Here is a 26881-nt window from a genome sequence, read left to right as displayed (position 1 = left end):
AATTCAATTGATTGGATTTGGAAAGGCACACACCTGTCTATATAAGGTGCATGTCAGAGCAAAAACCAAGCCATGAGGTCGAAGAAATTGTCCGTAGAGCTCCGAGACAGGATTGTGTCGAGGAACAGATCTGGGGAAGGCTACCAAAACATTTCTGCAGCATTGAAGGTCCCCAAGAACACAGTGGCCTCCATAATTCTTAAATGGAAGAAGTTTGAAGCCACCAAGACTCTTCCTTCGACCTGGCCACCTGGCAAAACTGAGCAATCTGGGGAGAATGGCCTTGGTCAGGGAGGTGACCATGGTCACTCTGTCAGAGCTCGAGAGTTCCTCTGAAGAGATTAGAGAACCTTCCAGAAGGACAACCATCTTTTCTGCACTCCACCAGTCAGGCCTTTAAAGTAGAGTGGCCAGACAGAAGCCACTCCTCAGTAAAAGGCACATGACAGCTCTCTTGGAGTTTGCCAAAAGACACCTAAAGACTCTCAGACCATGAAAAACAAGATTTTCTGGTGTAATGAAACCATGATTGAACTCTTTGGCCTGAATATCAAGCGTCAAGTCTGGAGGAAACCTGGCACAATCCCTACGGTGAAGCATGGTGGTGGCACAATCATGCTGTGGGGGTGTTTTTCAGCAGCAGGGACTGGGAGACTAGTCAGGATCGAGGCAAAGATTAATGGAGAAAGCCTGCTCCTGAGCACTCAGATTCACCTTCCAACAGGACAACAACCCTAAGCACACAGCCAAGACTTTTTACTTAACACTTATTTTTTCTTAACTTCTTATTAAAGCATTGTTGGTTAAGGGCTTGTGAGTAAGCATTTCAATGTAAGGTCTACCTACACCTGTTGTATTCTGCGCATGTGACGAATAACATCCGATTTGATTGATTTGACAACGCAGGAGTGGCTTCGGGACAAGTCTCTGAATGTTCTTGACTGGCACAGCCAGAGCCCAGACTTGAACCCGATCGAACATCTCTGGAGAGACCTGAAAATAGCGGTGCAGCAACGCTCTCCATCCAACCTGACAGAGCTTGAGAGGATCTGCAGAGAAGAATGGGAGAAACTCCCCAAATAGAGGTGTGCCAAGCTTGTAGCGTCATACCCAAGAAGACTCAATGCTAAACAAGGGTGTCCGCTGTCACCATATCTATTCGTTATGGCCATCGAAATGCTAGCTGTTAAAATCAGATCCAATAACAACATTAAAGGATTAGAAACACAAGGCTTAAAAACAAAGGTGTCCATGTATGCCGATGACTCAAGTTTAATATTAAGTCCGCAAGCTAGATCCCTGCAATGTCTCATTGAAGATCTCTGGACTAAAACCTAATTATGACTAGTGTACAATTTTACGTATTGGATCTTTAAAAAATACAATTTAATTACCCTGCAGTTTACCTATAAAATGGGCTGATGGTGAAGTAGACATATTCGGTATTCATATCACAAAATACAGTATATACAGTGGGGCAAAAAAGTATTTAGTCAGCCACCAATTGTGCAAGTTCTCCCACTTAAAAAGATGAGAGGCCTGTAATTTTCATCATAGATACACTTGAACTATGACAGACAAAATGAGAAAAGAAATCCAGAAAATCACATTGTAGGATTTTTTATGAATTTATTTGCAAATATGGTGGAAAATAAGTATTTGGTCAATAACAAAAGTTTACCTCAATACTTTGTTATATACCCTTTGTTGGCAATGACAGAGGTCAAACGTTTTCTGTAAGTCTTCACAAGGTTTTCACACACTGTTGCTGGTATTTTGGCCCATTCCTCCATGCAGATCTCCTCTAGAGCAGTGATGTTTTGGGGCTGTTGCTGGGCAGCACGGACTTTCAACTCCCTCCAAAGATTTTCTATGGGGTTGAGATCTGGAGACTGGCTAGGCCACTCCAGGACCTTGAAATGCTTCTTACGAAGCCACTCCTTTGTTGCCCGGGCGGTGTGTTTGGGATCATTGTCATGCTGAAAGACCCAGCCACGTTTCATCTTCAATGCCTTTGCTGATGGAAGGAGGTTTTCACTCAAAATCTCACGATACATGGCCCCATTCATTCTTTCCTTTACACGGATCAGTTGTCCTGGTCCCTTTGCAGAAAAACAGCCCCAAAGCAAGATGTTTCCACCCCCATGCTTCACAGTAGATATGGTGTTCTTTGGATGCAACTCAGCATTCTTTGTCCTCCAAACACGACGAGTTGAGTTTTTACCAAAAAAAGTTATATTTTGGTTTGATCTGCCCATATGACATTCTCCCAATCTTCTTCTGGATCATCCAAATGCTCTCTAGCAAACTTCAGACGGGCCTGGACATGTACTGGCTTACGCAGGGGGACACGTCTGGCACTGCAGGATTTGAGTTCTGGCGGTGTAGTGTGTTACTGATGGCTTCGTTACTTTGGTCCCAGCTCTCTGCAGGTCATTCACTAGGTCCCCACGTGTGGTTCTGGGATTTTTGCTCACCGTTCTTGTGATCATTTTGACCCCACGGGGTGAGATCTTGCGTGGAGCCCCAGATCGAGGGAGATTATCAGTGGTCTTGTATGTCTTCCATTTCCTAATAATAGCTCCCACAGATGATTACTTCAAACCAAGCTGCTTACCTATTGCAGATTCAGTCTTCCCAGCCTGGTGCAGGTCTACAATTTTGTTTCTGGTGTCCTTTGACAGCTCTTTGGTCTTGGCCATAGTGGAGTTTGGAGTGTGACTGTTTGAGGTTGTGGACAGGTGTCTTTTAAACTGATAACAAGTTCAAACAGGTGACCAAATACTTATTTTCCACCATAATTTGCAAATAAATTCATTAAAAATCCTACACTGTGATTTTCTCCATATTTTTTTCTCATTTTGTCTGTCATAGTTGAAGTGCACCTATGATGAAAATTACAGGTACTCTCTCATCTTTTTAAGTGGGAGAACTTGCACAATTGGTGGCTGACTAAATACTTTTTTGCCCCACTGTAAATATGCTCTCCACAATGAATTTCAATAGAAAACTATAGATAGACAAGATCCTGCAACCATGGAGAGGTAAATACCTGTCTATTTATGGAAAACGCTGATTAACTCCTTAGTCATATCTTATTTTACTCACTTACTTATGGCATTGCCTACTCCTGATGATTAGTTTTCAAATCACATGACCCAAAAAATATTTAGCTTTATCTGGGACGCTAAACCGGGCAAAATAAACATACCTATCTATATAATTATTATGAATTGGGTTGGGTTGAGATTATTAAATATAAAAGCACTAAACCTCTCTCTAAAAGCTTCACTCATTCAAAAGTTACATTTGAACCCTAAATGGTTCTCAAGTAGATTACTATATTATAAAGCTCATCCATTTTTTAAAAATGTAATTTTTGCCTTTGTGCAGATTGCCATGTCTCATTTTTGATTAATTGAAAGTGATACTTTTTTCAAACTATTTCTCTTTTTCAAACAAGCATGGCTACAATTTCAATTTCCTCCCCCTGAAATGACAGAACAAATATTACAACAAATAAAATGGCTGAACTCAAATGTACTGGTTGATGAAATACCTGTATTTATGAGAATGATGTTTGAAAATGGTATTTTGTCCTTCGTGGAGTTATCAGAATTGTACGGGAAGGTCTGCTCAATCCAAGAGTACAACCTGATTACAAACTGATTACAGCATTACCCCAAAAATGGAGGAGGCAGGTGGCAGCGGGAGGAAGTAGGGAACTGGTCTGTCTGCCCAATATAAAGGATCAAAACTGGCGGAGGAATACAAATAGCATAAATAGGAAAGTATGCCAGTTTCATTTGAGGACCAGGATGTTGACAACTGTGCCATACAGATTGCAAAATTAGCGGGAAATAGATTTTTGATGTACCGATTCCATGGTACAAGGTGTATGAGTTGATGTATAAAACAACGCAAGATTTAAGACTTTGTGCTTTTCAGCTAAAATGATTATATAGAATTCTTGCCACCAACAAAATGTTGAATATTTTGGGCATAAAGTCATCAAAGCTCTGCAGATTTTGTTGTGAGGATACAGAATCAATTGACCATTTATTTTGGTATTGCCCTCGGGTAGCCTGTTTCTGGTCTCAGGTTCAGGAATGGCTGAAAATGCATAACATTGATCTAAAATTGACCCTAGAAATAGTACTATTAGGAGATCTGGAGAGACCGGGTCAGTCAATTACTAATATACTAATAGTCTTAGTAAAGTATGTATCTTCAACTCGCAATCTGTAGATTCTATTCGATTAGATAGATTGAAATTGTACATTAAACATCACAGCATAGTTGAAAGATATGTGTTGCGTAGAAACCCGAAGTGGGTGGCCAGCAGAGATAGATGGGATGGGCTGAGGAAAGCTGAGATTTGGGATGTGGAATTGGAGACAAGTGGGAGTGGAGTTGCTGTGTGGGAGATAGAATGATGGTCAAACATAAAAGTAAAAAAATAAAAATAAAGTATATTTGAATGACACTGAGGGCCAGCGTTTTTACAACTAATGCCGGTTTGCCTGAGGCTGATGCCATGCAGGTGTTTGTACACATGCATATACACACACTCTCATTCAAATAAACACGTACAAGAACACAGACATACATGTAATAGTGCCAGACATGCACAAAAACATATACAGTTGGCATTGCTGTTATGATTTTAGTTGTCCTTGATGTCCTTTGTTTTAAATGTATTATTTTGTTTTATAATTTTTTTGCATTGTTGTTTGCTGTTTTCTTCTGTCTTTTCCTTTTTTCTCTTTAGTTCATTCTCTTGGTTGTTAGTGTAGTGGGGGGTTCTTGGGGGTGGAGAATGGAATTAATTGTATTTTTTATTTTTCTTCTGGGAGGGGGGGGGGCTGTAGGAGGGGTCACGAATGGTTGAGGGACAGCTATTGGGAAACTGTGGGGGGGATCTTGGAGGGTTCGGGTTCACGTTTTTCAGCCTGGTGGTAATTCGGTCAACTTGCCCTTGAGCAGGGCATTGACCCTGGACGCTTCTGTGTGTCGCTCTGAATGGGAATCTGTTGGATGACTGGTATGATGTAGTTGTTGAGTGGCTTCACTGCAAGTATATTGTATGTTTCGAATGTTCAATAAATATATATTATTATTTTTATTTAAAAAATAAGATTCAATGCTGTAATCGCTGCCAAAGGTGCTTCAACAAAGTACTGAATAAAGGGTCTGAATACCTATGTAAATGTAATAATTCCGTTTTTTACTTGTAATAAATTAGCAAACTTTTCTAAAAAACAGTTTTTGCTTTGTAATTATGGCGTATTGTGTGTAGATTGAAGAGGTAAAAAAAAACTATTGAATATAGGCTGTAACGTAATCAAATGTGGAAAAAGTCAAGGGGTCTTAGTACTTTCCGAAGGCACTGTAAATATTATGGTTGTTAGTGTTTTTAGTTAATGACAAAAAGCAGGTTTACCATAGTCAAGCATGTCTATTTGACAGTAAAGTACATACATTCATTTGCTAATACCTACAGTGCCTTTAGAAAGTATTCACACCACTTGACTTTTTCTACATGTTGTTGTCTTACAGCCTGAATTTAAAATTCATTCAATTTAGATTTTTTTTGTCACTGGCCCCATAATATCAAAGTGGAATTATGTAAAGTACCAGTCAAAAGTTTGGACACACTTACTCATTCAAGGGTTTTGATTTATTTTAATTATTTTCTACAATGTTGAATAATTGTTAAGACATCAAAACTATGAAATAACACATAACACATAACCACGTAGTAACCAAAAAAGTGTTAAGCAAATCAAAATATATTTTAGATTTTAGATTCTTCAAAGTAGCCACCCTTTGCCTTGAAGACAGCGTTGCACACTCTTGGCATTCTCTCAACCAGCTTCATCTGGAATGCTTTTCCAACAGTCTTGAAGGAGTTCCCACATATGCTGAGCACTTGTTGGCTGCTTTTCATTCACTCTGCGGTCCAACTCATCCCAAACCATCTCAATTGGATTGAGGTCAGGTAATTGTGGAGGCCAGGTCATCTGATGCAGCACTCCATCCCTCTCCTTCTTGGTCAAAAAACAAATGATAGTCCTACTAAAAGCAAACCAGATGGGATGGCGTTTCGCTGCAGAATGCTGTGGTAGCCATGCTGGTTAAGTGTACCTTGAATTCTAAATAAATCACTGACAGTGTCACCAGCAAAGCACCCCCACTCCATCACACCCATCCTCCATGCTTCAAGGTGGGAACCACACATGTGGAGATCATCCTTTCACCTACTCTGCGTCTCACAAAGACACGGCGGTTGGAACAAGAAATCTGAAATTTGGACCCGTCAGAACAAAGGACAGATTTCCACCGGTCTAATGTCCATTGCTCATGTTTCTTGGGCCAAGCAAGTCTCTTCTTCTTATTGGTGTCCTTTAGTAGTGGTTTCTTTGCAGCAATTTGACCATGAAGGCCTCCTCTGAACAGTTGATGCTGAGATGTGTCTGTTACTTGAAGTCTGTGAAGCATTTATTTGGGCTGCAATTTCTGAGGCTGGTTACTCCAATGAACTTATCCTCTGCAGCAGAGGTAACTCTGTGTCTTCCTTTCCTGTGGCGGTCCTCATGAGAGCCAGTTTCATCATAGTGCTTGATGGTTTTTGCCACTGCCCTTGAAGAAAGTTTCAAAGTTCTTGAAACTTTCCGGATTGACTGACCTTCATGTCTTATAGTAATGATGGACTGTCATTTGTCTTTGCTTATTTGAGCATCTTTGCTTATTTGAGCTGTTCTTGCCATAATATGGACTTGTTCTTTTACAGTAGGGCTATTTTCTGTATACCACCCCTACCTTGTCACAACACAACTTATTGGCACAAACATTAGCATTAAGAAGGAAATAAATTCCACAAATTAACTTTTAACTAGGCACACCTGTTAATTGAAATGCATTCCAGGTGACTACCTCATGACACCGATTGAGAGAATGCCAAGAGAGCACAAAGCTGTCATCAATGCGTAGGGTGGCTACTTTGAAGAATCTGAAATATAACATTGTTTTACACTTTTTTTTACACTTTTTTGGTTACTACATGATTCCATATGTGTTATTTCACAGTTGTATGTCTTCACTATTATTCTACAATGTAGGAAATAGTAAAAACATAGAAAAACCCTAGAATGAGTAGGTGTGTCCAAACTTTTTTCTGGTACTGTGTGTATTTTTTTAATGAAAAATAATGAAAAAGTGAAATGTCTTGTCAGTAAGTATTCAGTCCCTCTGTTCTGGCAAGCCTAAATAAATTCAGGAGTAAAAATGTGCTTAACAAGTCACATAAGTTCCATGGAGTCTGTGTGAAATAATGGTGTTTAACATGATTTTTGAATGACTACCTCATCTCTGTACCCCACACAAGCAATTATCTGTAAGGTCCCTCAGTCGACTAGTGAATTTCAACCAGAAAGAGAAGGGAGGTTTTCAAATGCCTCGTGAGGCGTACATTACTGATCAATTAGAATGAATACAATCAGTAGTTTGGTATACTATAGGTAGTCAATGTATGGCATTGTTGCAATCTGTGTCTGTGTCCTCTGATCACATTCAGGGCAATGAGCTGGAATAACAAGTAGTGGAGATTAAGAGAACTGATAAATTACTGAACTTACATTGATTTGCTGTAAAAGTGGACCAACAGTCATTGATTGCGTCTCAGCACCAGTTTTCCACTTCTTTTGGAAAAGGCCTGTGCTAGGTAGATTATGGAAGGTTTTGAGGAAAGGTAAACAGATCCACTGCATTCACCTTCAGTAAACCTAACATTTTAAATTATAATCATACAGTATCACTGAGAAGACTGCTTTTACTTAGCAGCCAGTGTGAAAGCCATGTAACAACTTAGGTTCAAATAATATTTGCCATCACCAAGAGAGAGCAATGAAGCATGAAGAAATATCTAAAGCCTAATCACTGATAGCCCTATATGAAACATTAAAACGTATTATCATGTAATGTCCAAAGCCATTTATATTCCACTGCACTTACAGTCTCAACCAGGGGTTTAGTAAGGCGTTGATATATATTTTTTTGTGACATTTTAAAGCTGCCACAATATGTGTATTGTACTGTAGCTACCTACCTCTGCGGAATCTATTTGTGGCATATGTTAATTGTGATAGTCACCCCGAAAAGTCCTTAACCCTAATTCAACAGGCGTTTTCTCTGGGTGAGGGCATGATGACAGATTTCAGTTGTGTCTGCCTTTATACCTCTGCCATTAATTACATTGAGTGAGCTTAAAGAGATCTCCCGGGAACTTTTGTATACTTTTTTTGCCAGTAGTTCTAAAATTAGCCCTCATGAGCCAAAAGTGGTCCCCGAAAATTGCGTACTATATGCACCACGTGCTTACTCGCTCTCTCTCGCTGCTGTGTGTACATTTGCATGAAGTTTCCACTGAGCCGTTAGGCCTGCCCTGCAACCTCATTGGATAATGCTGGGCAGGCCTGGGCCAGCCTTCTTTTTTCACTGTGCAACCTCATTGGACCTGATCACATGATAGTGCCTTCATTGGAAAAAACAAATGTCATGCATGTAGCTCTCTCATGCACTCACTCACTCCCTCAAGACAGCCATAGAGGAAGGTTACTTCAGTCATAATTGTGCGAAAAAACTTGGATGCTATTGATACTTATGATGTCAGGCCCAAGAAGAGAAAACTAGATCTAGATGTCGAATGGCAGGGCCGCTCATGAAAGACAAAGGCAGAAGGCAAAATAATAGATATTGGATGCTTTTCCGAGATGGCCTCAAGGAAGAGAAACACTGTTGCCTCATCCAGTGTTGGACATCCATAAAAGTAATCTTCGGGCGAAAGGTAAGAGACTAAGCTTTAGCATTAGAAACCATGTTGATATTTTATTCAGTTAGAAGCCTATTTTGAGTGTTTTTGTAAAGAGGAACTATTCTGTGTCTCAGTTAACTAGGCTAGCCAACAGTCTCTCTGTGTCATAGTATACTTTAAAATGTATCGTAGCAAGCTAGCTAGCTAACATGGTCAATGCATATTAGGGAACATCATACTGTCTGTCTAGCCAACTAAAACACATTTCAAAACATGAAATCACTCTACTAATGTATGTTGTGTATTGTTGTAGATGCATCAAATCTCTTGTTGACTGGCTAGAAGGGTGGACATTGTTGTTGTTTGGAGCTACCAGTGTCTAGCTAGCAGGCTAAGTGGCTAGGCTATGTTTACAACTGGTTGTCTGTAACTATATGAAACAGTATATTTCGGTGCTAGCTATATTGTTATTATTAGGCTATACGATAGAGAATGATAGAGGTCTCTAGTGGCCAAAAGGCTGTTTTAGCATGGGCAGCGCCATTGATGGCTTCCACCATTTTAATGTAATCAACTGGGTGGGGCTTCCAACTTCATTGGCTGAACCCTCCTGATGACTCATGTCCATCCGGGTCATCAGGAGGGATCTGCCAATAGTGAAGAAGAAAATATACTTCTTAAAAATTGAGATTCCCTCAATGGCACAGCCCTGTCAGAGACTCTATAATGGTACATATACAAAGATGAGTCCTCTATCATTCTCTATGGGGGAATACCTAGTACCTTTTTCACTCTCTGCAGCTCAATTTCATATTTTGATCTGCTGCCCAGTTGAAGCCAAGCCCCTGATGCAGTGTCAGTGTGTTAGTTTGACTTTTTAGTATCCTTTGTAAGTAATGTGGTCATTTTCCAGACAAGAATTACTGATAGAAGAACAAGGAATAGCAGAGCTGGTTTCAGACATGCCAGATGATCAAACATGCAAGAGGCTCTTGGCGACAGGTAAGGTTTGATTTGGACTAGCTGTCATTTGTTGATGGAATTATTTGTATAATAACTATTATTATTTGTGTCATATATGATAAGATTTACAAGCCAAGCTTCATCATGTTCTGGCCATTTAACCTGTTGTGTTTTCTATTTGAAGAATGAGCAAGATGAGTATTGCTGATGAGGATGATGGCAGTTTGAATGAGGATGAGATCAATGACATTCACAACAGCATGTAAATGTAACTGTGCTCTGTCCCCTGTAATGTAGCTACAGTTTTGTGTAAAACTAGAATACTGTGAGAATCATCACATAAGCATGCATGTAGGTCATGTGATGAATTGGCACCAACACTCTTATGGTCTGTAAGGAATATGTCTCTCTGGTTTCTGCCCTGTGGAATAAGAAGTAGGATGGCGGCTAGGACGATGGTTCCAGCAGTTTACAAACAATAGGTCTGACCCATCAGGGAGTGTACCTGTTAGGCCAAACATGATGTTTGTAAATGGCTGGAACCATCTCCTTAGACGACCTGTTATTCCATACCGAGAATTTGCAGTTGTACATATTACAATACAGTGTAGCCTATTGTCAGCTGATGCAGAGCCACTTTTAAATAATAGCTGTCTCTAATTGAGTTTATGTGATGACTCATCATCGATTCTGTAGAAGTGACAGCAGGGTAGCGTTTACTTGACTCATCTATGACTTCAGCATTGTATGGTTTTAAAGTGACTGATCATATCACACAAACGTCAAATCCACTAACACACTCCTAGCCAAATCTACTTAAGGTTTCACATGAGCAAAGGACCAGGTTTGAGAACAAAACCAGAATATCTACATGTTTACATGTTGGTAAACCAGGTGCACAGCTTTATGTTCATGGCTGTCACTGTGTGCAAATTCCCACTCTTAGTGTCATAAAGTTTTGAAAGGCTCTGCACAAATGAATGTGTTTTGTTTGACATGTAACCCATTTCTGTATGCTAAAGACTTTTTGTATGTGCAGGAGATGGACATCAGCAGGCCCATATCCACCACACCTTGACCTTCCTGCGGCCTTGGCAATTCCCTTACCACACTGGAGTTGCAATAACCAAGCAAGAAACATGTTACTATTCACACAGACTACTACTATTCTTTTTCTGCAACTTTATTTTCAAAAAACAACCAGTGGACTTCTGAACTTTACAAATAACTAATAAATTCACACATAAACAAATGTCAACATGGATTTTCATAAGACACCTAGACCTACCTATAAAGCTATGGCTGCAGTAAGCTCTAATAACCTTGTAAATTATTTATACACATTTTTAAAGGCCAATCATATGATTATGGCTTGCTTCCTATAAGAAAACACACAACACATTATTCTTATACAATTCCTGTGTTTCTTACATATGTGACAATATATACTACCACCGTGTAGTTCTGTATTTTGTGTATGAATGTGGCCTACTTCATATAAGACAACACTTATCTTAGTTACATGTTTCCGCAGTACCCATATAAGAATACTTTTGATTCATATAGACCCTTTCGAAAGTACCATGCGTGGCACAGTTATACAGGTGTAATAGGATGGGCTATTGTGCTAGAAAATGTTTAATAGGTTACTGGAATTATATTGAATATTGTTTATTCATGCTATCAAATATCCCTGCATTAGAGTGGGAAAGAGAGTTATGTTCAGAAGTGATGCATTTTTATAATGAATTAGTCCTATGAAATATCCATTGAAATTTTGCATGCTGAGCGCTATTGCAAATGCACCTCGTACCTCGTATCATTTGCTCCCTCATTCTCTCGGGTCCTCGGCCCTAGAGCATCTATTCCAGCCCTCGCTGCTCGACTTGGACCCCGGGCAGCTCGAGTCTGGCCCTGGGGTACACGCACCTTGTGTCCTTGTCCTCCTCTCATCCGTGGACCATGTCCTCTCCCTCGGCTAGTCTGATGACGAGCAACACATTGTATACGTTGATTGTCAATATGGGAAGCTCCTAATAGTCTTGTGGTTTTTAGATTTCATATGTTAATGGTAAGTAATAAAAAGTAATTACTGAAGTTATGAATGGGTACTGCTAATCCTGTAGCTTTATTAGTATAACATTTTCATTAGCTACATATCCACTATGTGGAGTACTATAAAGTATAGCTAGCTATAGCCAGAGCCTTTTATTTCCTGTTTCAAAATACATGGCTCAATATATGGCTCTAGCTGTAACTAACAAACTAGCCTAGCTCGACTAACAACCGGCGATGTTGTCATAAAATACATCAGTTTGTAAATCTGTGTTCATAAAAACACTGTCTATAGCTTGTATACCTTGCCTCTTCAGCTGACATGTTGAAAATATTTACACAATCCATGCGACAACTCTATTAGCTAACTACTGTCTGCCTCTCGTCAATGTGCATTTTGCTAACTGTCACTCAAATGACAAGGGGCTGAAGCTCATTGGCTAGGGGGCTGGCCCCCGTGTGCCAAGCTTGCATTATGTCACCAAAATCTGTGTAGATTCCCTGAATAGGGACAATGGTGCCACACAGCTTCCAGAAAACAGTCGCTTTCAAACACATTGACACATCCAGCCCAAAGTGGGAGTTTAAAAAAATACTGACAAATTCGCCAAAGTTCCGGAACGTCTCTTTAATCGTCTCTGTTACTAACACTGGCTCCAGAAAAGTTTATTTAGATGTATCATCGTCCTTTGGTAATAATGCTAAATGGTAATTATTGCTAACTGGTAATTATTGAATGAGTGGTTTGGCCTTGAACTGCACACAATACAATGAACTGAAACTGAGCATGTTCACTTTAGGTGTGTTCACACCATTGAACCGATACAGTGAGGCTCGAGGATCTCATTTGAAGAATCCATCACATGGAGCATAACTGATCCACGTAACCCATTTACATGCCAGCATCGCTTGGGACATGGCCGTTAAGTGTTTCGGCAGATAAGATGGTGGTGGTGGTGGTGGGTAATCCTGCCTGCTTGGGGTCTGTGCTATCCCTGAGTGGGCCGGGTGGGACTCTCCCCAGCTCCCAGCCTCCGTCTAATGGCTTTGGAGGCTGATTTACTTGATGTAATAAGGCCAGGAGGTCAAACGACTATCAGGCAGCCTTTGGGGTTGCTCCTCCAGCCAGGCATCAACACACAGCTGTTCCAGGACGATTTACAGCCCGGACAGTGACAGGGCCCAATCAGCGCGCCGTAAATGTCGGCCCAGGGAGATTGAGCAGTAACTAAAGCAGTGACAGGACACTGGGAGACAGATCAATGGCTGAGGGGCTACTGAGAACTAACTGTAAGCCACAGCACCTTCTTACCGGACCCAGGAAAAGGAAACATGAGGACCATAAATGGGTGTTATATGTTCTTGGATAAGTTTTTGATATCTGACACATTATTGGATTTCTGACTTCCTCTTCTTAACATTTACTGTATGTAATTTCCCCTCCTCAATGCTCAAGTACTACTAGAGTATAGTACTTCTAGTTACAAAGAAATCATTATTATGTTTTCTTTTCTGCAGTTAAAATCAGTTCTGTGTGGCGCCAGGAGAATTCAACATTTACTGACACGGGTCATTCCACTAAATGAGTGCCTTTTGATATTTTAAGTAGAAATGGAGAATTTAATAAATTAGATTTTGAATAAGAAAAAAGGCTTTCTAAAGTGCCAAAATTCTTCGTTTTGACATTTCTTGAATAAGAAAAAAGGCTTTCTAAAGTGCCAAAATTCTTCGTTTTGACATGTCCCTCCGCTAACCCTGTGTCACTTCTAGGAAGATTTTAACCCACTTCATCCCCAAACTTCTCTAGGTTTCACCATCATTGTCAACCCCTAGTTATTTTGTTGATTTGACAAAGTAATTTCTGAAGATTCTTTTTTTATATAATTTCATTAGTGATTCATTTACGTCTGTCCCTAATTTTAAGGTCAACCCTGTTACGTGAACTGAACTCACTTTTTAATATTGAGAAACTATTCCTTTTTAAATATTATTTTCAAAAGAAACATTTGATCTAATAGTCAATTCATATAGTAAAAGCACGTCAATCCTGTTACCCATAGGCTAGAAATGTTTTAACAATTAAATGTTTTTGTGAAGCTTGTATTCAATTGCCACTCCCTGTTGCACAAAACAACCTTCTATCCCCCTGTCACAAGGGGATTTATGTCTGATTTAAGAAGAAATCGCCAACCCTGTTACTTTATTTGGAACTAAATAGGCAATTTCTATAGTCCTTTTTAGATACCATGAAGATTTTTGTTAGTTATATTTGAGTTTTATTGTAATTCTGACATCGTTATACCAACACAGGACATACTATGGTATTGACATGGCAAGTTTGAAAATAAAAGAGAGCCGCACACTCTCGGAGCTCAGGTGCAAAAATGTAATTACCAACGTTTCGACAAACAATGGCAAAGTCACAATAATCACAAGAATGGCTTCAGATGTCACCCTCCCTAGGAGAGGGGGTGACCTTGATCATTTATTGTTGAAACGAGAGGCTGCCTGAATCTTTAACTTAAAAACCCTTGCGCCCTTCGGTCTCTACGTAGACTTTCATCTGAAGCCATTCTTGTGATTATTGTGACTTTGCCATTGTAATTGTTTGTAAGCTTGTGTAGTCAAATTAATTTATGATCGTATGCTATCCATTTGTTGTTTGTTTGCTGTTCTTTGTATGACATTTTAATATTTGATAATTAACCAATGATATTAGGCCACTCTTGGCCATGATTACAGGCACCTGTGTCTTCTGACACTACATAAACGAGTCATCCCGCAGTGTTTGTGATCATACCCTGATGAAGACAGCTTGGCTGTCGAAACGTTGGTAATGACATTTTTGCATCTGAGCTCCTAGAGTGTGCGGCTCTCTTTTATTTTCAAGTTTTCTACTCCGCTAGCCAGCACCTCGCCTAAATAGGTGTGCGTTTCTTTTTCTTCTAGATTGACATGGCAAGACCTGGCAGTTATTGTCTGTCTCTTCATCATGGTGTAGGTAAACTTTGTCCTCTTGGCTTTGAAATGATTTGTTTGTTATCTAAACACAGTTGACAGATGGGTGTGAATAGGGTTGCACATTTTGGGGAATATTCAGAGGTGGAAACATTCCGTGGGAATTAACAGGAATATATGGGAATTAACGGGAATATATGGGAATTAATGGACATTTTTGCAAATTAATATTATTCACATTTAAATGTAGATGTTTTTTGCATGGGATATTTTTACCATATCATATGGAGACAGAAACATAAACCTTTTACTTTATCATAAGTAGACATAATCGCAAATTATTAAATCCTTCCAATATAATTTTTTTCAAAAAAGAATTTAGTTACAAATTTAACTTTTAATTAAATGAGTAGACTTCTCACATGGGATGATTTCACTGAACAACAAAAGAAAGGGAATATTGAATGATCCCCAATGATCCATCGCATCTCCCAAAAACGTTTTCAACATCTGTAAAATGATAGTCTAGAAACTAAAGCTTTGGTTGTCTTCCTCTCAGGCTTCCATGTCTTCTCCCTGGACCTCCTCAATGTCCACCTCTTGAACATCAGACTCTGAGAATATCAGACTGGGGCCTCATCTTCACTGTCGCTTTCCAACCTTGTTGAGGATGACTCGTTGTCAGGCTCAAAAAGCCTCAAATTTGCCCGGAGGGCCACCAATTTTTCAACCCTTGTATTGGTCAGCCTGTTGCGTGCTTTGGTGTGTGTGTTCCCAAACAAGGACCAGTTGCGCTCTGAGGTGGCTGATGTTGTTGGGATTTGGAGGAGGATGGAGGCAACAGGGGAAAGAGCCTCAGAACCACAAAGTCCCTTCCACCAGGTGGCTCATGAGATATGTTGGCACGACTGCCATATTTCTATCCGTCCCAAATCCCTTGCTTGGAAGTGTACTTTGCCAGACTGCCAAGAACCTTGCTCTCATCCAGGCCAAGGTGGCGAGACACGGTAGTGATGACACCATAGGCCTTGTTGATCTCTGCACCAGACAGGATGCTCTTGCATACTTGGGGTCCAACATGTACAGGCTTCAGGCAGAAGTATTCACTCTTTTTGATCTATTTCAGCACTGCAGTTTCCTCTGCTTGGAGCAATAGTGAAGTGGGCAGGGCAGTACGAATTTCTTCTCTTACATCTGCAAGCAGAGTCTGAACATCAGACATGATGGCATTTTCTCCCTCAATCTGTGCAATGGCTACTGCTATAGGTTTCAGGAGTTTCAGGCTGCTTACCACTCTCTCCCAGAATACATTGTCCAGGAGGATCCTCTTGATGGTGCTGTCCATATCGGCAGACTGAGATATGTTCATTTCTTGGAGAGACTCCTTCCACTCCAGGAGACTGTCAAACATGATGACAACACCACCCCAACGGGTGTTGCTGGGCAGCTTCAATGTGATGCTCTTAATCTCCTCCCGATGCTTGGTGAGGTAGATTGCTGCTATAACTTGATGACCCTTCACATACCTAACCATTTCCTTTGCTCTCTTGTAGAGTGTATCCATTGTTTTCAGTGCTATGATGTCCTTGAGGAGCATATTCAATGCATGAGCAGCACAGCCAATGGGTGTGATGTGAGGGTAGGACTCCTCCACTTTAGACCAAGCAGCCTTTATGTTCGCAGCATTGTCTGTCACCAGTGCAAATACCTTCTGTGGTCCAAGGTCAATGATGAATGCCTGCAGTTCATCTGCAATGTAGAGACCGGTGTGTCTGTCACTTGTGTCTGTACTCTTGTAGAATACTGGTTGATGGTTGTAGATTATGTAGTTAATTATTCCTTGCCCACGAACATTCGACCACCCATCAGAGATGATAGCAATACAGTGCTTTCTCTATGATTTATTTGACCTTCACTTGAACTCTGCTGAACTCTGCATCCAGCAAATGAGTAGATAAAGCATGTCTGGTTGGAGGGGTGTATGCTGGGCAATGAACATTCAGAATTATCTTCCAATACACATTGCCTGTGAGCATCAGAGGTGAACCAGTTGCATACACAGCTCAAGCAAGACGTTCATCAGCATTTCTCTGACTACATTCCTCCATTGAGTCAAAACATTTGATTTCATGAGGACCATGAGCTGTTGCTATCGATAAGGTGTCTGATTCATCATTTTCACCTCAAATAGAAGTAGAGGGACTTCTGTCAGAGGTTGCTTGTTGTGAGCACTGAGGGAACTTTATGCACTTGGCCAGATTATTCTGGATCTTTGTTGCATTCTTCACATATGATTTGGCACAGTATTTGCAAATGTACACAGCTTTTCCTTTTACATTAGCTGCAATGGAATGTCTCCACATATCCGATAGTGCCCGTGGCATTTTCCTGTAAAGATTAGAAAAAAAACTGTAAAAAAAACGACAAATACAATTCCATGTACAGATAAATAGTTAAACAGTTAGATTAAACAACTCCTTTGTAAGATACATGTTTTAAAATTAAACATGTATGGAAACAGGTGAATGAACATTCCTCAGTTAGCAGGCTCAAGCAAGTTAATATCCACATGGTAGCAAAAACTAACTAGCAGAAATGGTTAACAAGTTAGAAATTATTTAAACACACTTTGCTGTAGGGTACTATTTACTAGTTAACAAAAAATGTCATATAAAATATATTCACCCCACCCAGTATTGTAATCAAAACTTACCAGAAAGCATGTAGTCCTTGGCTAAGAAAGTGTAGTAGTGTGGGCTCAATAGCATCTCATTAGTGTGCAAGATCTTGAGAATCAGCTGTACATATGATGGAAGAATGTACTGTACATGCAGAGGGTTGCAATTCCATTGAATTGGGGATTGTTTAACCAAAATATGCCACAAAACCTAGAATTTCCTTATGTGTATCCCACAAAAAAGTTATTAGCTACCTTTTTTGATGAATTTAAGCAAAATTCCAAAAAATCAGAGGTTTAACTTCACATGGAAAATTTCAGGAATATTTCCGACCCTTTGCAACCCTAGGTGTGAATATCAAAAGAAGAAAAAGCTCTTCTGCTCCATTTTATGATTTATCTTTATTTCTCCTTTATTTGCTCAACACATCAGTAAAATCCCAATCCCACAACAACACATACAAACAACTCCCTTTGCTTTCAGAGCATCAGCAGTTACTGTAAAGTGGCCTTTAAAATGCTGTATACAGAGATTTATAAATTTGGCAATTTCCTTGATTATTGCAATCATTTACAAAATTGATTGCTCCAGTGAGCTATAGACAGATTTCAGCAATGCTATTGACAGGGTTCACCTCCGTAATAAACAGGCCGCTCCTCAATAAAGTGAGATGTCACTACGACCAGGGCTTGTTTAGCATGCAGAGAGAACTGAAGGTCACGTATGCAGGGAAATGTATAATAATGGAGGGGCTGAACTGTTGACATTGATAGCATACAGAGTCATAAGTCATATGCTGTGGTATTTATTGGACATGATGGGAAGAAATACAACAGGGTGTGCATATGTGTGTGTGTTGTGCTGTCAGATCCTGTCGGGAGAAAAATACACGGGAGAGACACAGCACTGCTCGAGATGCTAAATGCTGTTTTCACTGACGTTGAGTTTGCAGACGCACACTTTGCCTTTGCTTTGCATTTGTAACCCTCTGTGTAGACTAGAGTACAATGAGGGCTATTAATCAGTGTGTGTTTTCTGGGCTGCCCTGTCGTATGTGGGTCGTTCAATTCGGTGCCTTTTGAGAAGTGTGACTTGGTCAAAAACAAACATTTGATTTCACCTAATTTTACTGAGTTACAGTTCATATCAGGAAATCAGTCAATTTAAATCAGTTTTAAGATACCTTAAATAATAAAGTAGGGGCGTGGATCAGAAAACCAGTCAGTATCTGGTGTGACCACCATTTGCCTCATCTCCTTCGCATAGAGTTGATCAGGCTATTGATTGTGGCCTGTGGAATGCTGTCCCACTCCTCTTCAATGGCTGTGCAAAGTTGCTGGATATTGGCAGGAACTGGAACACGCTGTCGTACACATCGACCCAGAGCATCCCAAACTGTGCAATGAGTGTTATGTCTGGTGAGCAAGCCATGGAAGAACTGGGACATTTTCAGCTTCCAGGAATTGCGTACAGATCCTTGCATCATGGGGCTGTGCATTATCATTTTGAAACATGAGTTGATGGCGGCAGATGAATGGCATGACAATAGGCCTCAGGATCTCATCACGGTATCTCTGTGCATTCAAATTGCCATCAATAAAATGCAATTGTGTTCGTTGTTCATAGATATGCCTGCCCATATCATAACCCAAATGCCACCATGGGGCACTCTGTTCACAGTGTTGACATCAGCAAACCGCTTGCCCACACAACACCATACACATGGTCTGCAGTTGTGAGGCCTGTTGGACGTACTGGCAAATTCTCTCAAACAACGTTGAAGGCAGTTTATGGTAGAGAAATGAATGTATCTGGCAACAGCTCTGGTGGACATTCCTGCAGTCAGCATGCCAATTGTACGCTCCCTCAAAACTTGAGACATCTGTGGCATTGTGTTGATGTTCCCAGCACAAGGTGCACCAGTGTAATGATCATGCTGTTTAATCAGCTTCTTGATATGCCAGCCCTGTCAGGTGAATGGATAGTCTTAGCAAAGGAGAAATGGTCACTAATAGAGATGTAAACAAATTTGTGCTCAAACAAGACAAAACAAATAGAAAATGAAAGATGGATCGGCGTTGGTTAGAAAACCGGTGACGTCGACCGCCGAACGCCGCTCGAACAAGGAGAGGAACCGACTTCGGCGGAAGTCGTGACAGGTTTCACCATATTAAAATGTTAAATTAAAATGAGAGTAACAGTTCACGTACATAACAGGGTTGATCTTAAAATGAGGGACAGACGTAAATGAATCACTAATCACATGAAATAAAAAATTATCTTCAGAAATGACTTTTGTCAAAGCAACAAAATAACTATGGCTTTACAATGATGGTGAATTTTGGGGATTAAGTGGGTTAAAACATTTCTTGAAGTTACACATGGTTGACGGAGGGATATGATTAATGATTCATTTTGGCCCTTTTAGCAAACCTTTTTTCCATATTAAAAATCTGATGTATTGAATGTTCCATGTGGTCTATATTAAAGGGCACCAATTTAATATAAAAGGCTTTTAAAATGCAATTAATGGTGCACAATTTATTCAGAAAATATCAAAGGGATGCTAAAGGAACTCACTTCGTGGAATGACCCATATTACACTATGTGGAGGAGATTGGGGCCTAATACGTATTGTAGGGATCAGTGGCTTCGCAAATGTGTCCCAATGTACATTAGAAGTTCATAAAGCATTCAAAAAGCGCCATGAACCCTGCTTAATGCAGGCTGTTATGCATTTCCAACGTATCGTGCATAAATACTGTGTTATGTCAAATCCAATGTCACATGAAGGCCATAAAAAAATATCATGCAGCACGTTGGGATAACGTTATGCATATGTTGTCAATCATTACACCTTCATGCGACATGCGATGATTTTTTTTTAGTCCAGGCACACAGAAAAATATGGATCATTATTTATGATGACAGTACTCCATGTGTTTGTTATCGGCCTAATATAACAAGTTGGAACAACATGACCCGAGCCTCGGCAAAGCTGACAGAAGGAAGGAATACAAATTCATCTATCTTCTCAAAAGGAGTGAAAAAAACGATTCCACTCCAAAAGATATTTGGATACTGCAAAGGAAACACAAAAAAATATCAACATAAATATCACATCTGTAAACATCACTTGCTGTTGTCCAGCTGGACAGACGAAAAGGAGAAAGAAAAAAAAAACATTTAACAGTGAGAATATTTCTCACTTAGAAAGACGGACAATGACTTATTTTTCCCTGGATTTGGGAAGAGGAGCTTGTACTCAGCGGGACACCCTGGAAGAGCTCCAGCATCAAAGTGTCTGGATCAGACGAGTCAAACAGTGTGCTGCTCCACAGGCCAGGGAAATGAATGGACTGTCAGGACTTTTTCAAGTGGACCAAAAAAAATATATGTTGGGGTGCAGTGAAGGGTTCAGTGGCTGCTGCTTGTGATCACAGCACAGGCTCTGTTGATGAGAGGCTGCTCTCCTCACTGCTTCATCGGCCTGTGGGATCTATAAGCACTATAGTAAAGATGACAGGCTGGCTTTTCCATCCAAATACGATTTTTAAAATGTCACTTTTTCACCCTGCTTCTTTCCAAATAACAATAATCTGATGTTGAATGTCACTACATTCTGTTCCCATTGCAATATACGATGAAAAAAAATCCCAATTCCATGATTGCTGTATGGCAGTGATATGACATTGATCTGGCAATTGTTTTTGCCATTTATGTTTGTATTACTGAAAATGACCAAATGTAAGATTCCACTTTGTATTTCCCATAACCCTTGTCTATTATTAAGTGCTCACCACTTAGTTTAAATTGTGACTCAGTCCAGATTTTAGGAAAACTAGTTTAAAAGTGTCAGCTGTTGAATAGAAAAAAAGGAAATAAGTAAATAAAAGTATAATTTTCTTAATTTCTTAATGTCTATCTACAGTGCACAATCATCTCTTGTCTCAAGATGGATATGATAATTTAGATAAAGCAGCTGGAGGACCTGTCTTGTACTTGTGTAACAAACATCTCCAGTGTAAGTAATACCTTAAAGGGAAAGTTCACCCAAATTAGAAAATCACAATTGGTTTCCTTGCCCTGTAAAAGTTGATTTGTCTGGGCACTGTTTCCACATGCTAACGTTTTAGCATCTGTGGCACAAACCTCATTCAAGTCACTGGACTGATATTAGCATTTTTTTGCGCATCATGTTCAAATGATCGATAAGTGACTTTGTTGAGGTTCACAATCAATTTGACATACTTTCGGATGATTTTGACATGTTGTGCAAAAAAAGCTCATATAAAATGCTAAAATGTTAGCATGTGGAAACAGTGCCAAGGAAACTAGATTGCTTACAGGGTAAGGAAGCCAATAATGTAATTTTGTAATTTGGGTGAACTGTCCCTTCAAGTATTCTATCATGCTGTCAAAGCCAGAGATGGTTCACCAGAAAAGCCACAAGGATAAGAATGGAATGGCATAAGGAAGGGGAATCACAGCCGACAAACAAGATGTCAGAGATTCAATGGGGTCAGTGGGGTCTTGAAATCTCATCCATTTTGCTGGTGGCCAGTGACAAGGCTCGAATCCCCTTTACTGCCTAGATGTAAACTGAATGAACTGCGACAGGGATAAAGCTGTTTTATACATTTCGAAGAGTAGGACATTGTACATAACTATTATCCATGATTATCCCCGACAAAAATATCTTCCAAAATAAACTATTCAAATGTTTTATTCAGAAATTATTGTATTTCTTAGATACGGTCCTTACATCTTATATTTATGTCTCTATGTTTTCACTTCAATGTACTTATTAGTCAACCAGCTTTTCCAATATGAGTAGCTTTTTTTTGTTGCCATGAACATGATGAAATGGCCAAATAAATATATATTGTTTTCTCATTGTGTGGCTATTTCAGATTGGTTGGTTGATATATAGTGACTGATATTGGGGGCACATATGTTAACAGTGCTTTAAGTGAGAGTGAGAGAGCGAGAGCGAGAAGCCTCGTTTATACCTGGTGCTAAAATGCATACTTGGTCCTGATCTTGTCCACATTCTAATTGTGCCCATATTTTCAGATATGCATCTACACATGGTATTAAAATGTGTCTCTATCCACTGTGTCCACATTGTTCCTGGTCCCTCACTGTATGCAAATTATTTGAAAAATATTCTCAAAAAATATGATGAATTTACAGATATCGATGTCATAAGTCAATGGTACCACCTGTCAATGATTTTAGAAGTGATCATGATGATGATTTAAATGGTTTCACTGTCCAGATGTTTTATTATTGTCACACACAGGATACTGTAAGTGTAGTGAGATGTTTTATTTATTTATTTTTACAGGGTCAGCCATAGCACCCCTGGAGCAAATTAGGGTTAAGTGCCTTGCTCAAGGGCACATCGACAGATTTTTCACTTTGTCGGCTCAGGTATTCGAATGCTCTAAACCATGTGTCAAACTCATTCCACGGAGGGCCAAGTGTCTGTGGGTTTTGCTCCTCCCTTTGACTTAATTGATGAATTAAGCTCACTGATTAGTAAGGAACTACCCTCATCTGGTTGTCTTGGTCTTAATTGAAAGGAAAAACCAAAAACCAGCAGACACTAGGCCCTCTATGGAATGAGTTTGACTCCCTGCTACCCTATGTCAACACTTGTGAAATATCCAGACACAATGCGTGCCCGACTACCTCCGGAGGTGGGCAGGAAGATCGGATCACAATCAGATCATTGTCTACACCTGTCTACAAATGTGGGCACAATCAGGATGTGGACACAATCAGGACAAAGGACGCATGTTAGAACCTGGTATAAATGGGGCTAGAGAGAGGAAGGAAAGGAAGCCACTCAAATATTTGAAACCAAAATTGTATGCCATCCTTTTAAAGATGGAATCCGCAATAAGCGGAAAAAGCGGCACTGTCGACTTCACGGCCGGTGTTATTATAATTTTTTTACAAAGCAGAGGTGGAGGTTAAACAAATTTCATTACTTATGCTGTTGTTCTATCACGTGCAATGTTGTTTGCAGCAACTTTGTTGTTGTAATATCACAAACTGACATGGCAGTTTCACCATTAAGGATTCCAGCTTTAACTCACATCATCAACTTTAGATGCTGTTAACCTAGAGCAAATCATTTTCATACTTGCACGATACTCTAGGGCAGGGCTCTCCAACCCTGTTCCTGGAGAGTTACCCTCCTGTAGGTTTTTGCTTCAACCCCCGTTGTAACTAATCTGATTCAGCTTATCAACGAGTTAACTATTTGAATCAGTGTGCTAGGTTAGGGTTGGAGTGAATCTACAAGACAGTAGCACTCCAGGAACAAGGTTGGAGAGCCCTGCTCTCGGGCAAATCATGTTTATACTTATACAATGCTCTCACATGTACACTGTATACATTTTACAACAACGTGGAGCTTGGCAGTCCATCACATTCCTAATTCCTGTGTGCGTCATTTTTGAAAGTTGTGTAGATAACAATTAAAGGGTGCTTTAATGAATCATGCTTGTTGTGTATCTGTAGGAAGACTAACTACATAAACCCCCATTGCCTTCCAGATCTATGACCAGGAAGGGACGTTACAGCACTTTATTGACGGCAATGAGCCGAGCAAGTCGAGCTGGATGAGATACATTCGCTGTGCACGGCACTGTGGCGAGCAAAACATGATGGTGGTCCAGTACAGGTAAAGACTGCATGGAATGTGGGTGGGAAAGTACCATGTTACCTCCACCAGGAATTTAATCATTTAGAAATTGTATTAACATTAATATCACTCCATACCATGTAGGCCCAACTGCGAGTACAGCATGTGATCAACACTATGTATTCAGGCATCAATTATTATTCACACAGCAAATTTGACACTGTCAGCTGCAGTCTATGCAGGCTTACCATACAGATCTTAATTTGATCATCATGTTGTTGTAGGAATCTTTCTGCACAGCAGGGAATTCAAGCTTGAAGTCTATTTGAGGTTTGAAAAGGCTCCTAAAGTTTGTAATTTCCGCTTAAAAATGTCAGACTTGATTTGCCCTAACAAAAAAAATTATCAACCCCTACAACAGCACCACTGTTGGCCAGTCTCAATGTCAACAGTGAAGAGGTGACTCTGGGATGCTGGCCTTCTAGGCAGAGTTGCAAAGAAAAAGCCATATCTCAGACTGGCCGATAAAAATAAAAGATTAAGATGGGCAAAAAAACACAGACACTCGACAGCCTAGAAGGCCATCATCCCGGAGTTGCCTCTTCACTGTTGACGTTGAGACTGGTGTTTTGCGGGTACTATTTAATGAAGCTGCCAGTTGAGGACTGTGAGGCGTCTGTTTCTCAAACTAGACACTCTAATGTACTTGTCCTCTTGCTCAGTTGTGCACCTCCCACTCCTCTTTCTATTCTGGTTAGAGACAGTTTGCGCTGTTCTGTGAAGTAGTACACAGCGTTGTACCATATCTTCAGTTTCTTGGCAATTTCTCGCATGGAATAGCCTTCATTTCTCAGAACGAGAATAGACTGACGAGTTTCAGAAGAAAGTCCTTTGTTTCTGGCCTCTTAAGGATCCACCACCTTTTTCCCAGTTTTAGCCTAAAATGACACACCCAAATCTAACTGCCTGTAGCTCATGCCCTGAAGCAAGGATATGCATATTCTTGGTACCATTTGAAAGGAAACACTTTGATGTTTGTGGAAATGTGAAAGGAATGTAGCAGAATATAACACAATATATCTGGTAAAAGATAATACAAAGATAAAAACCAACCATTCTTCTGTATTTTTTTTTGTACCATCATCTTTGAAATGCAAGAGGAAGGCCATAATGTGTTATTCCAGGCTAGTTGCAATTTAGATTTTGGCCATGAGATGGAAGCAGTGAATGTGCAAAGTTTTAGACTGATCCAATGAACAATTTACATTTCTGCTAAAAAATGTTGTAACAAGACTGCCCAAATGTGCCTCGTTTGTTTATTAATAACTTTTCATGTTCAAAATTGTGCACTTTCCTCAAACAATAGCATGGTATTCTTTCACTGTAAAAGCTATTGTAATTGGACAGTGCAGTTAGCTTAAATTATTGTTAATCTTTCTGCCAATATCAGATATGTCTATGTCCTGGTAAATGTTCTTGTTACTTACAACCTCATGCTGATCACATTAGCCTACGTTAGCTCAACCGTCCCATGGGAGGGACACCGATCCCAGCACAACAGTTTTCAGCTATGCTAACATAATTGCAAAAGGGTTTTCTAATGATCAATTAGCCTTTTAAAATGATAAACTTGGATTGCTAACACAAAGTGCCATTGGAACACAGGAGTGATGGTTGCTGATAAATCCGCCTCTGTACGCCTATGTAGATATTCCATAAACAAATCTGCCGTTTCCAGCTACAATAGTCATTTACAACATTAACAATGTCTACACTGTATTTCTGATCAATTTTATGTTATTTTAATGGACAAAAAATGTGCTTTTCTTTAAAAAACAAGGACATTTCTAAGTGACCCCAAACTTTTGAACGGTAGTGTATATATACAAAGTAGTCCAAGACTATGAAGCGGAATAACTTAATACTGATGATCTGTGGACTAGATCCAATAGTTTTGCTGTCTTGACCCATGATTGTACCAAACTAGTATAAGTTTTGCCTATTAGATCATAATAAATAGGATTCCATGGACAGAGGGAACCTACTCTGAGATGCTTTGTGAATACAGGCCCTGGTCCATAACTATGAGAGAGCTATGATTAGTGAAAACCTTTGAGACTTAGTTCCACATCATCATATACATGTACTCCTAATGCAGACACTCCTGTTTCCCTCCTCTGAGCCGTGTGGGGATGTCCTCCACAGGCAGTCAGCTGGTTTGAATTCCTTATGTTATGATTTGCAATATCTAAATGGAATTCTCTTCAAAGCAGCTCGTGATTGATTGACCCTGGGATGGCTGTTTTGTTTTTGCTCTGACAATAATGTCCATTGGCATGTGCTTCACTTTGCCTGCACTGGGACGTCCCGCCGTTGTCTTTATGAGTCATCCAACCACAATACTAAATACATGTCAGCAAGGGAAATATTATCCAAAACTGAAAAAATGCCTTTGATGTGCTCCACTGAGCTGAGATTTGCACAAGTTTTGAAAGTGACAGCAGGCTTGTAAGAAATGGTTTACATTTACACTCTTTCACCCGCCTCAAAGTGTGCAAGACCACCTATCGCTTAGAAAACAGCCCTCTGTCAGCAGCCAACTGAGTCATTTAGTCCCAGTACATTTATTTGTGTGCTCCAGTGTTTATGTTAAGTGAGGCCAAACTGAGAGACGGAACATTACAAGGGTATAAAATACATGGAATACTTGTGCTTTTCTCAGGTTATAAGATGTATTTGATTTATGGGCTTGTCTTT

The 26881-nt window shown here is 39.9% G+C and overlaps 1 protein-coding gene and 1 long non-coding RNA gene across 4 annotated transcripts in view; both read left to right on the top strand.

Moving 5' to 3' along the window:
- The window catches only part of prdm6 (PR domain containing 6), a 56824-nt gene that overhangs the window by 9942 nt on the left and 20001 nt on the right, over positions 1-26881 (top strand). For all 3 annotated transcript variants that reach the window (XM_021606777.3, XM_090238170.1, XM_036980408.2), the window contains exon 4: positions 24036-24163. In XM_021606777.3, the coding sequence (XP_021462452.1) occupies positions 24036-24163 (128 nt within the window). The remainder of the gene's footprint in view (positions 1-24035; positions 24164-26881) is intronic.
- On the top strand, positions 8534-13480 carry LOC110526140 (uncharacterized). The gene is made up of 3 exons (XR_002473892.3): positions 8534-8845; positions 9726-9814; positions 10815-13480. It is a non-coding gene; the product is annotated as an uncharacterized LOC110526140 (long non-coding RNA).

Source organism: Oncorhynchus mykiss, chromosome 6 (assembly GCF_057628025.1).
Source record: "Oncorhynchus mykiss isolate SJ-2025 chromosome 6, ASM5762802v1, whole genome shotgun sequence".
Classification (NCBI taxonomy): domain Eukaryota; kingdom Metazoa; phylum Chordata; class Actinopteri; order Salmoniformes; family Salmonidae; genus Oncorhynchus; species Oncorhynchus mykiss.
This window is presented reverse-complemented; position numbering and strand designations above follow the sequence as displayed.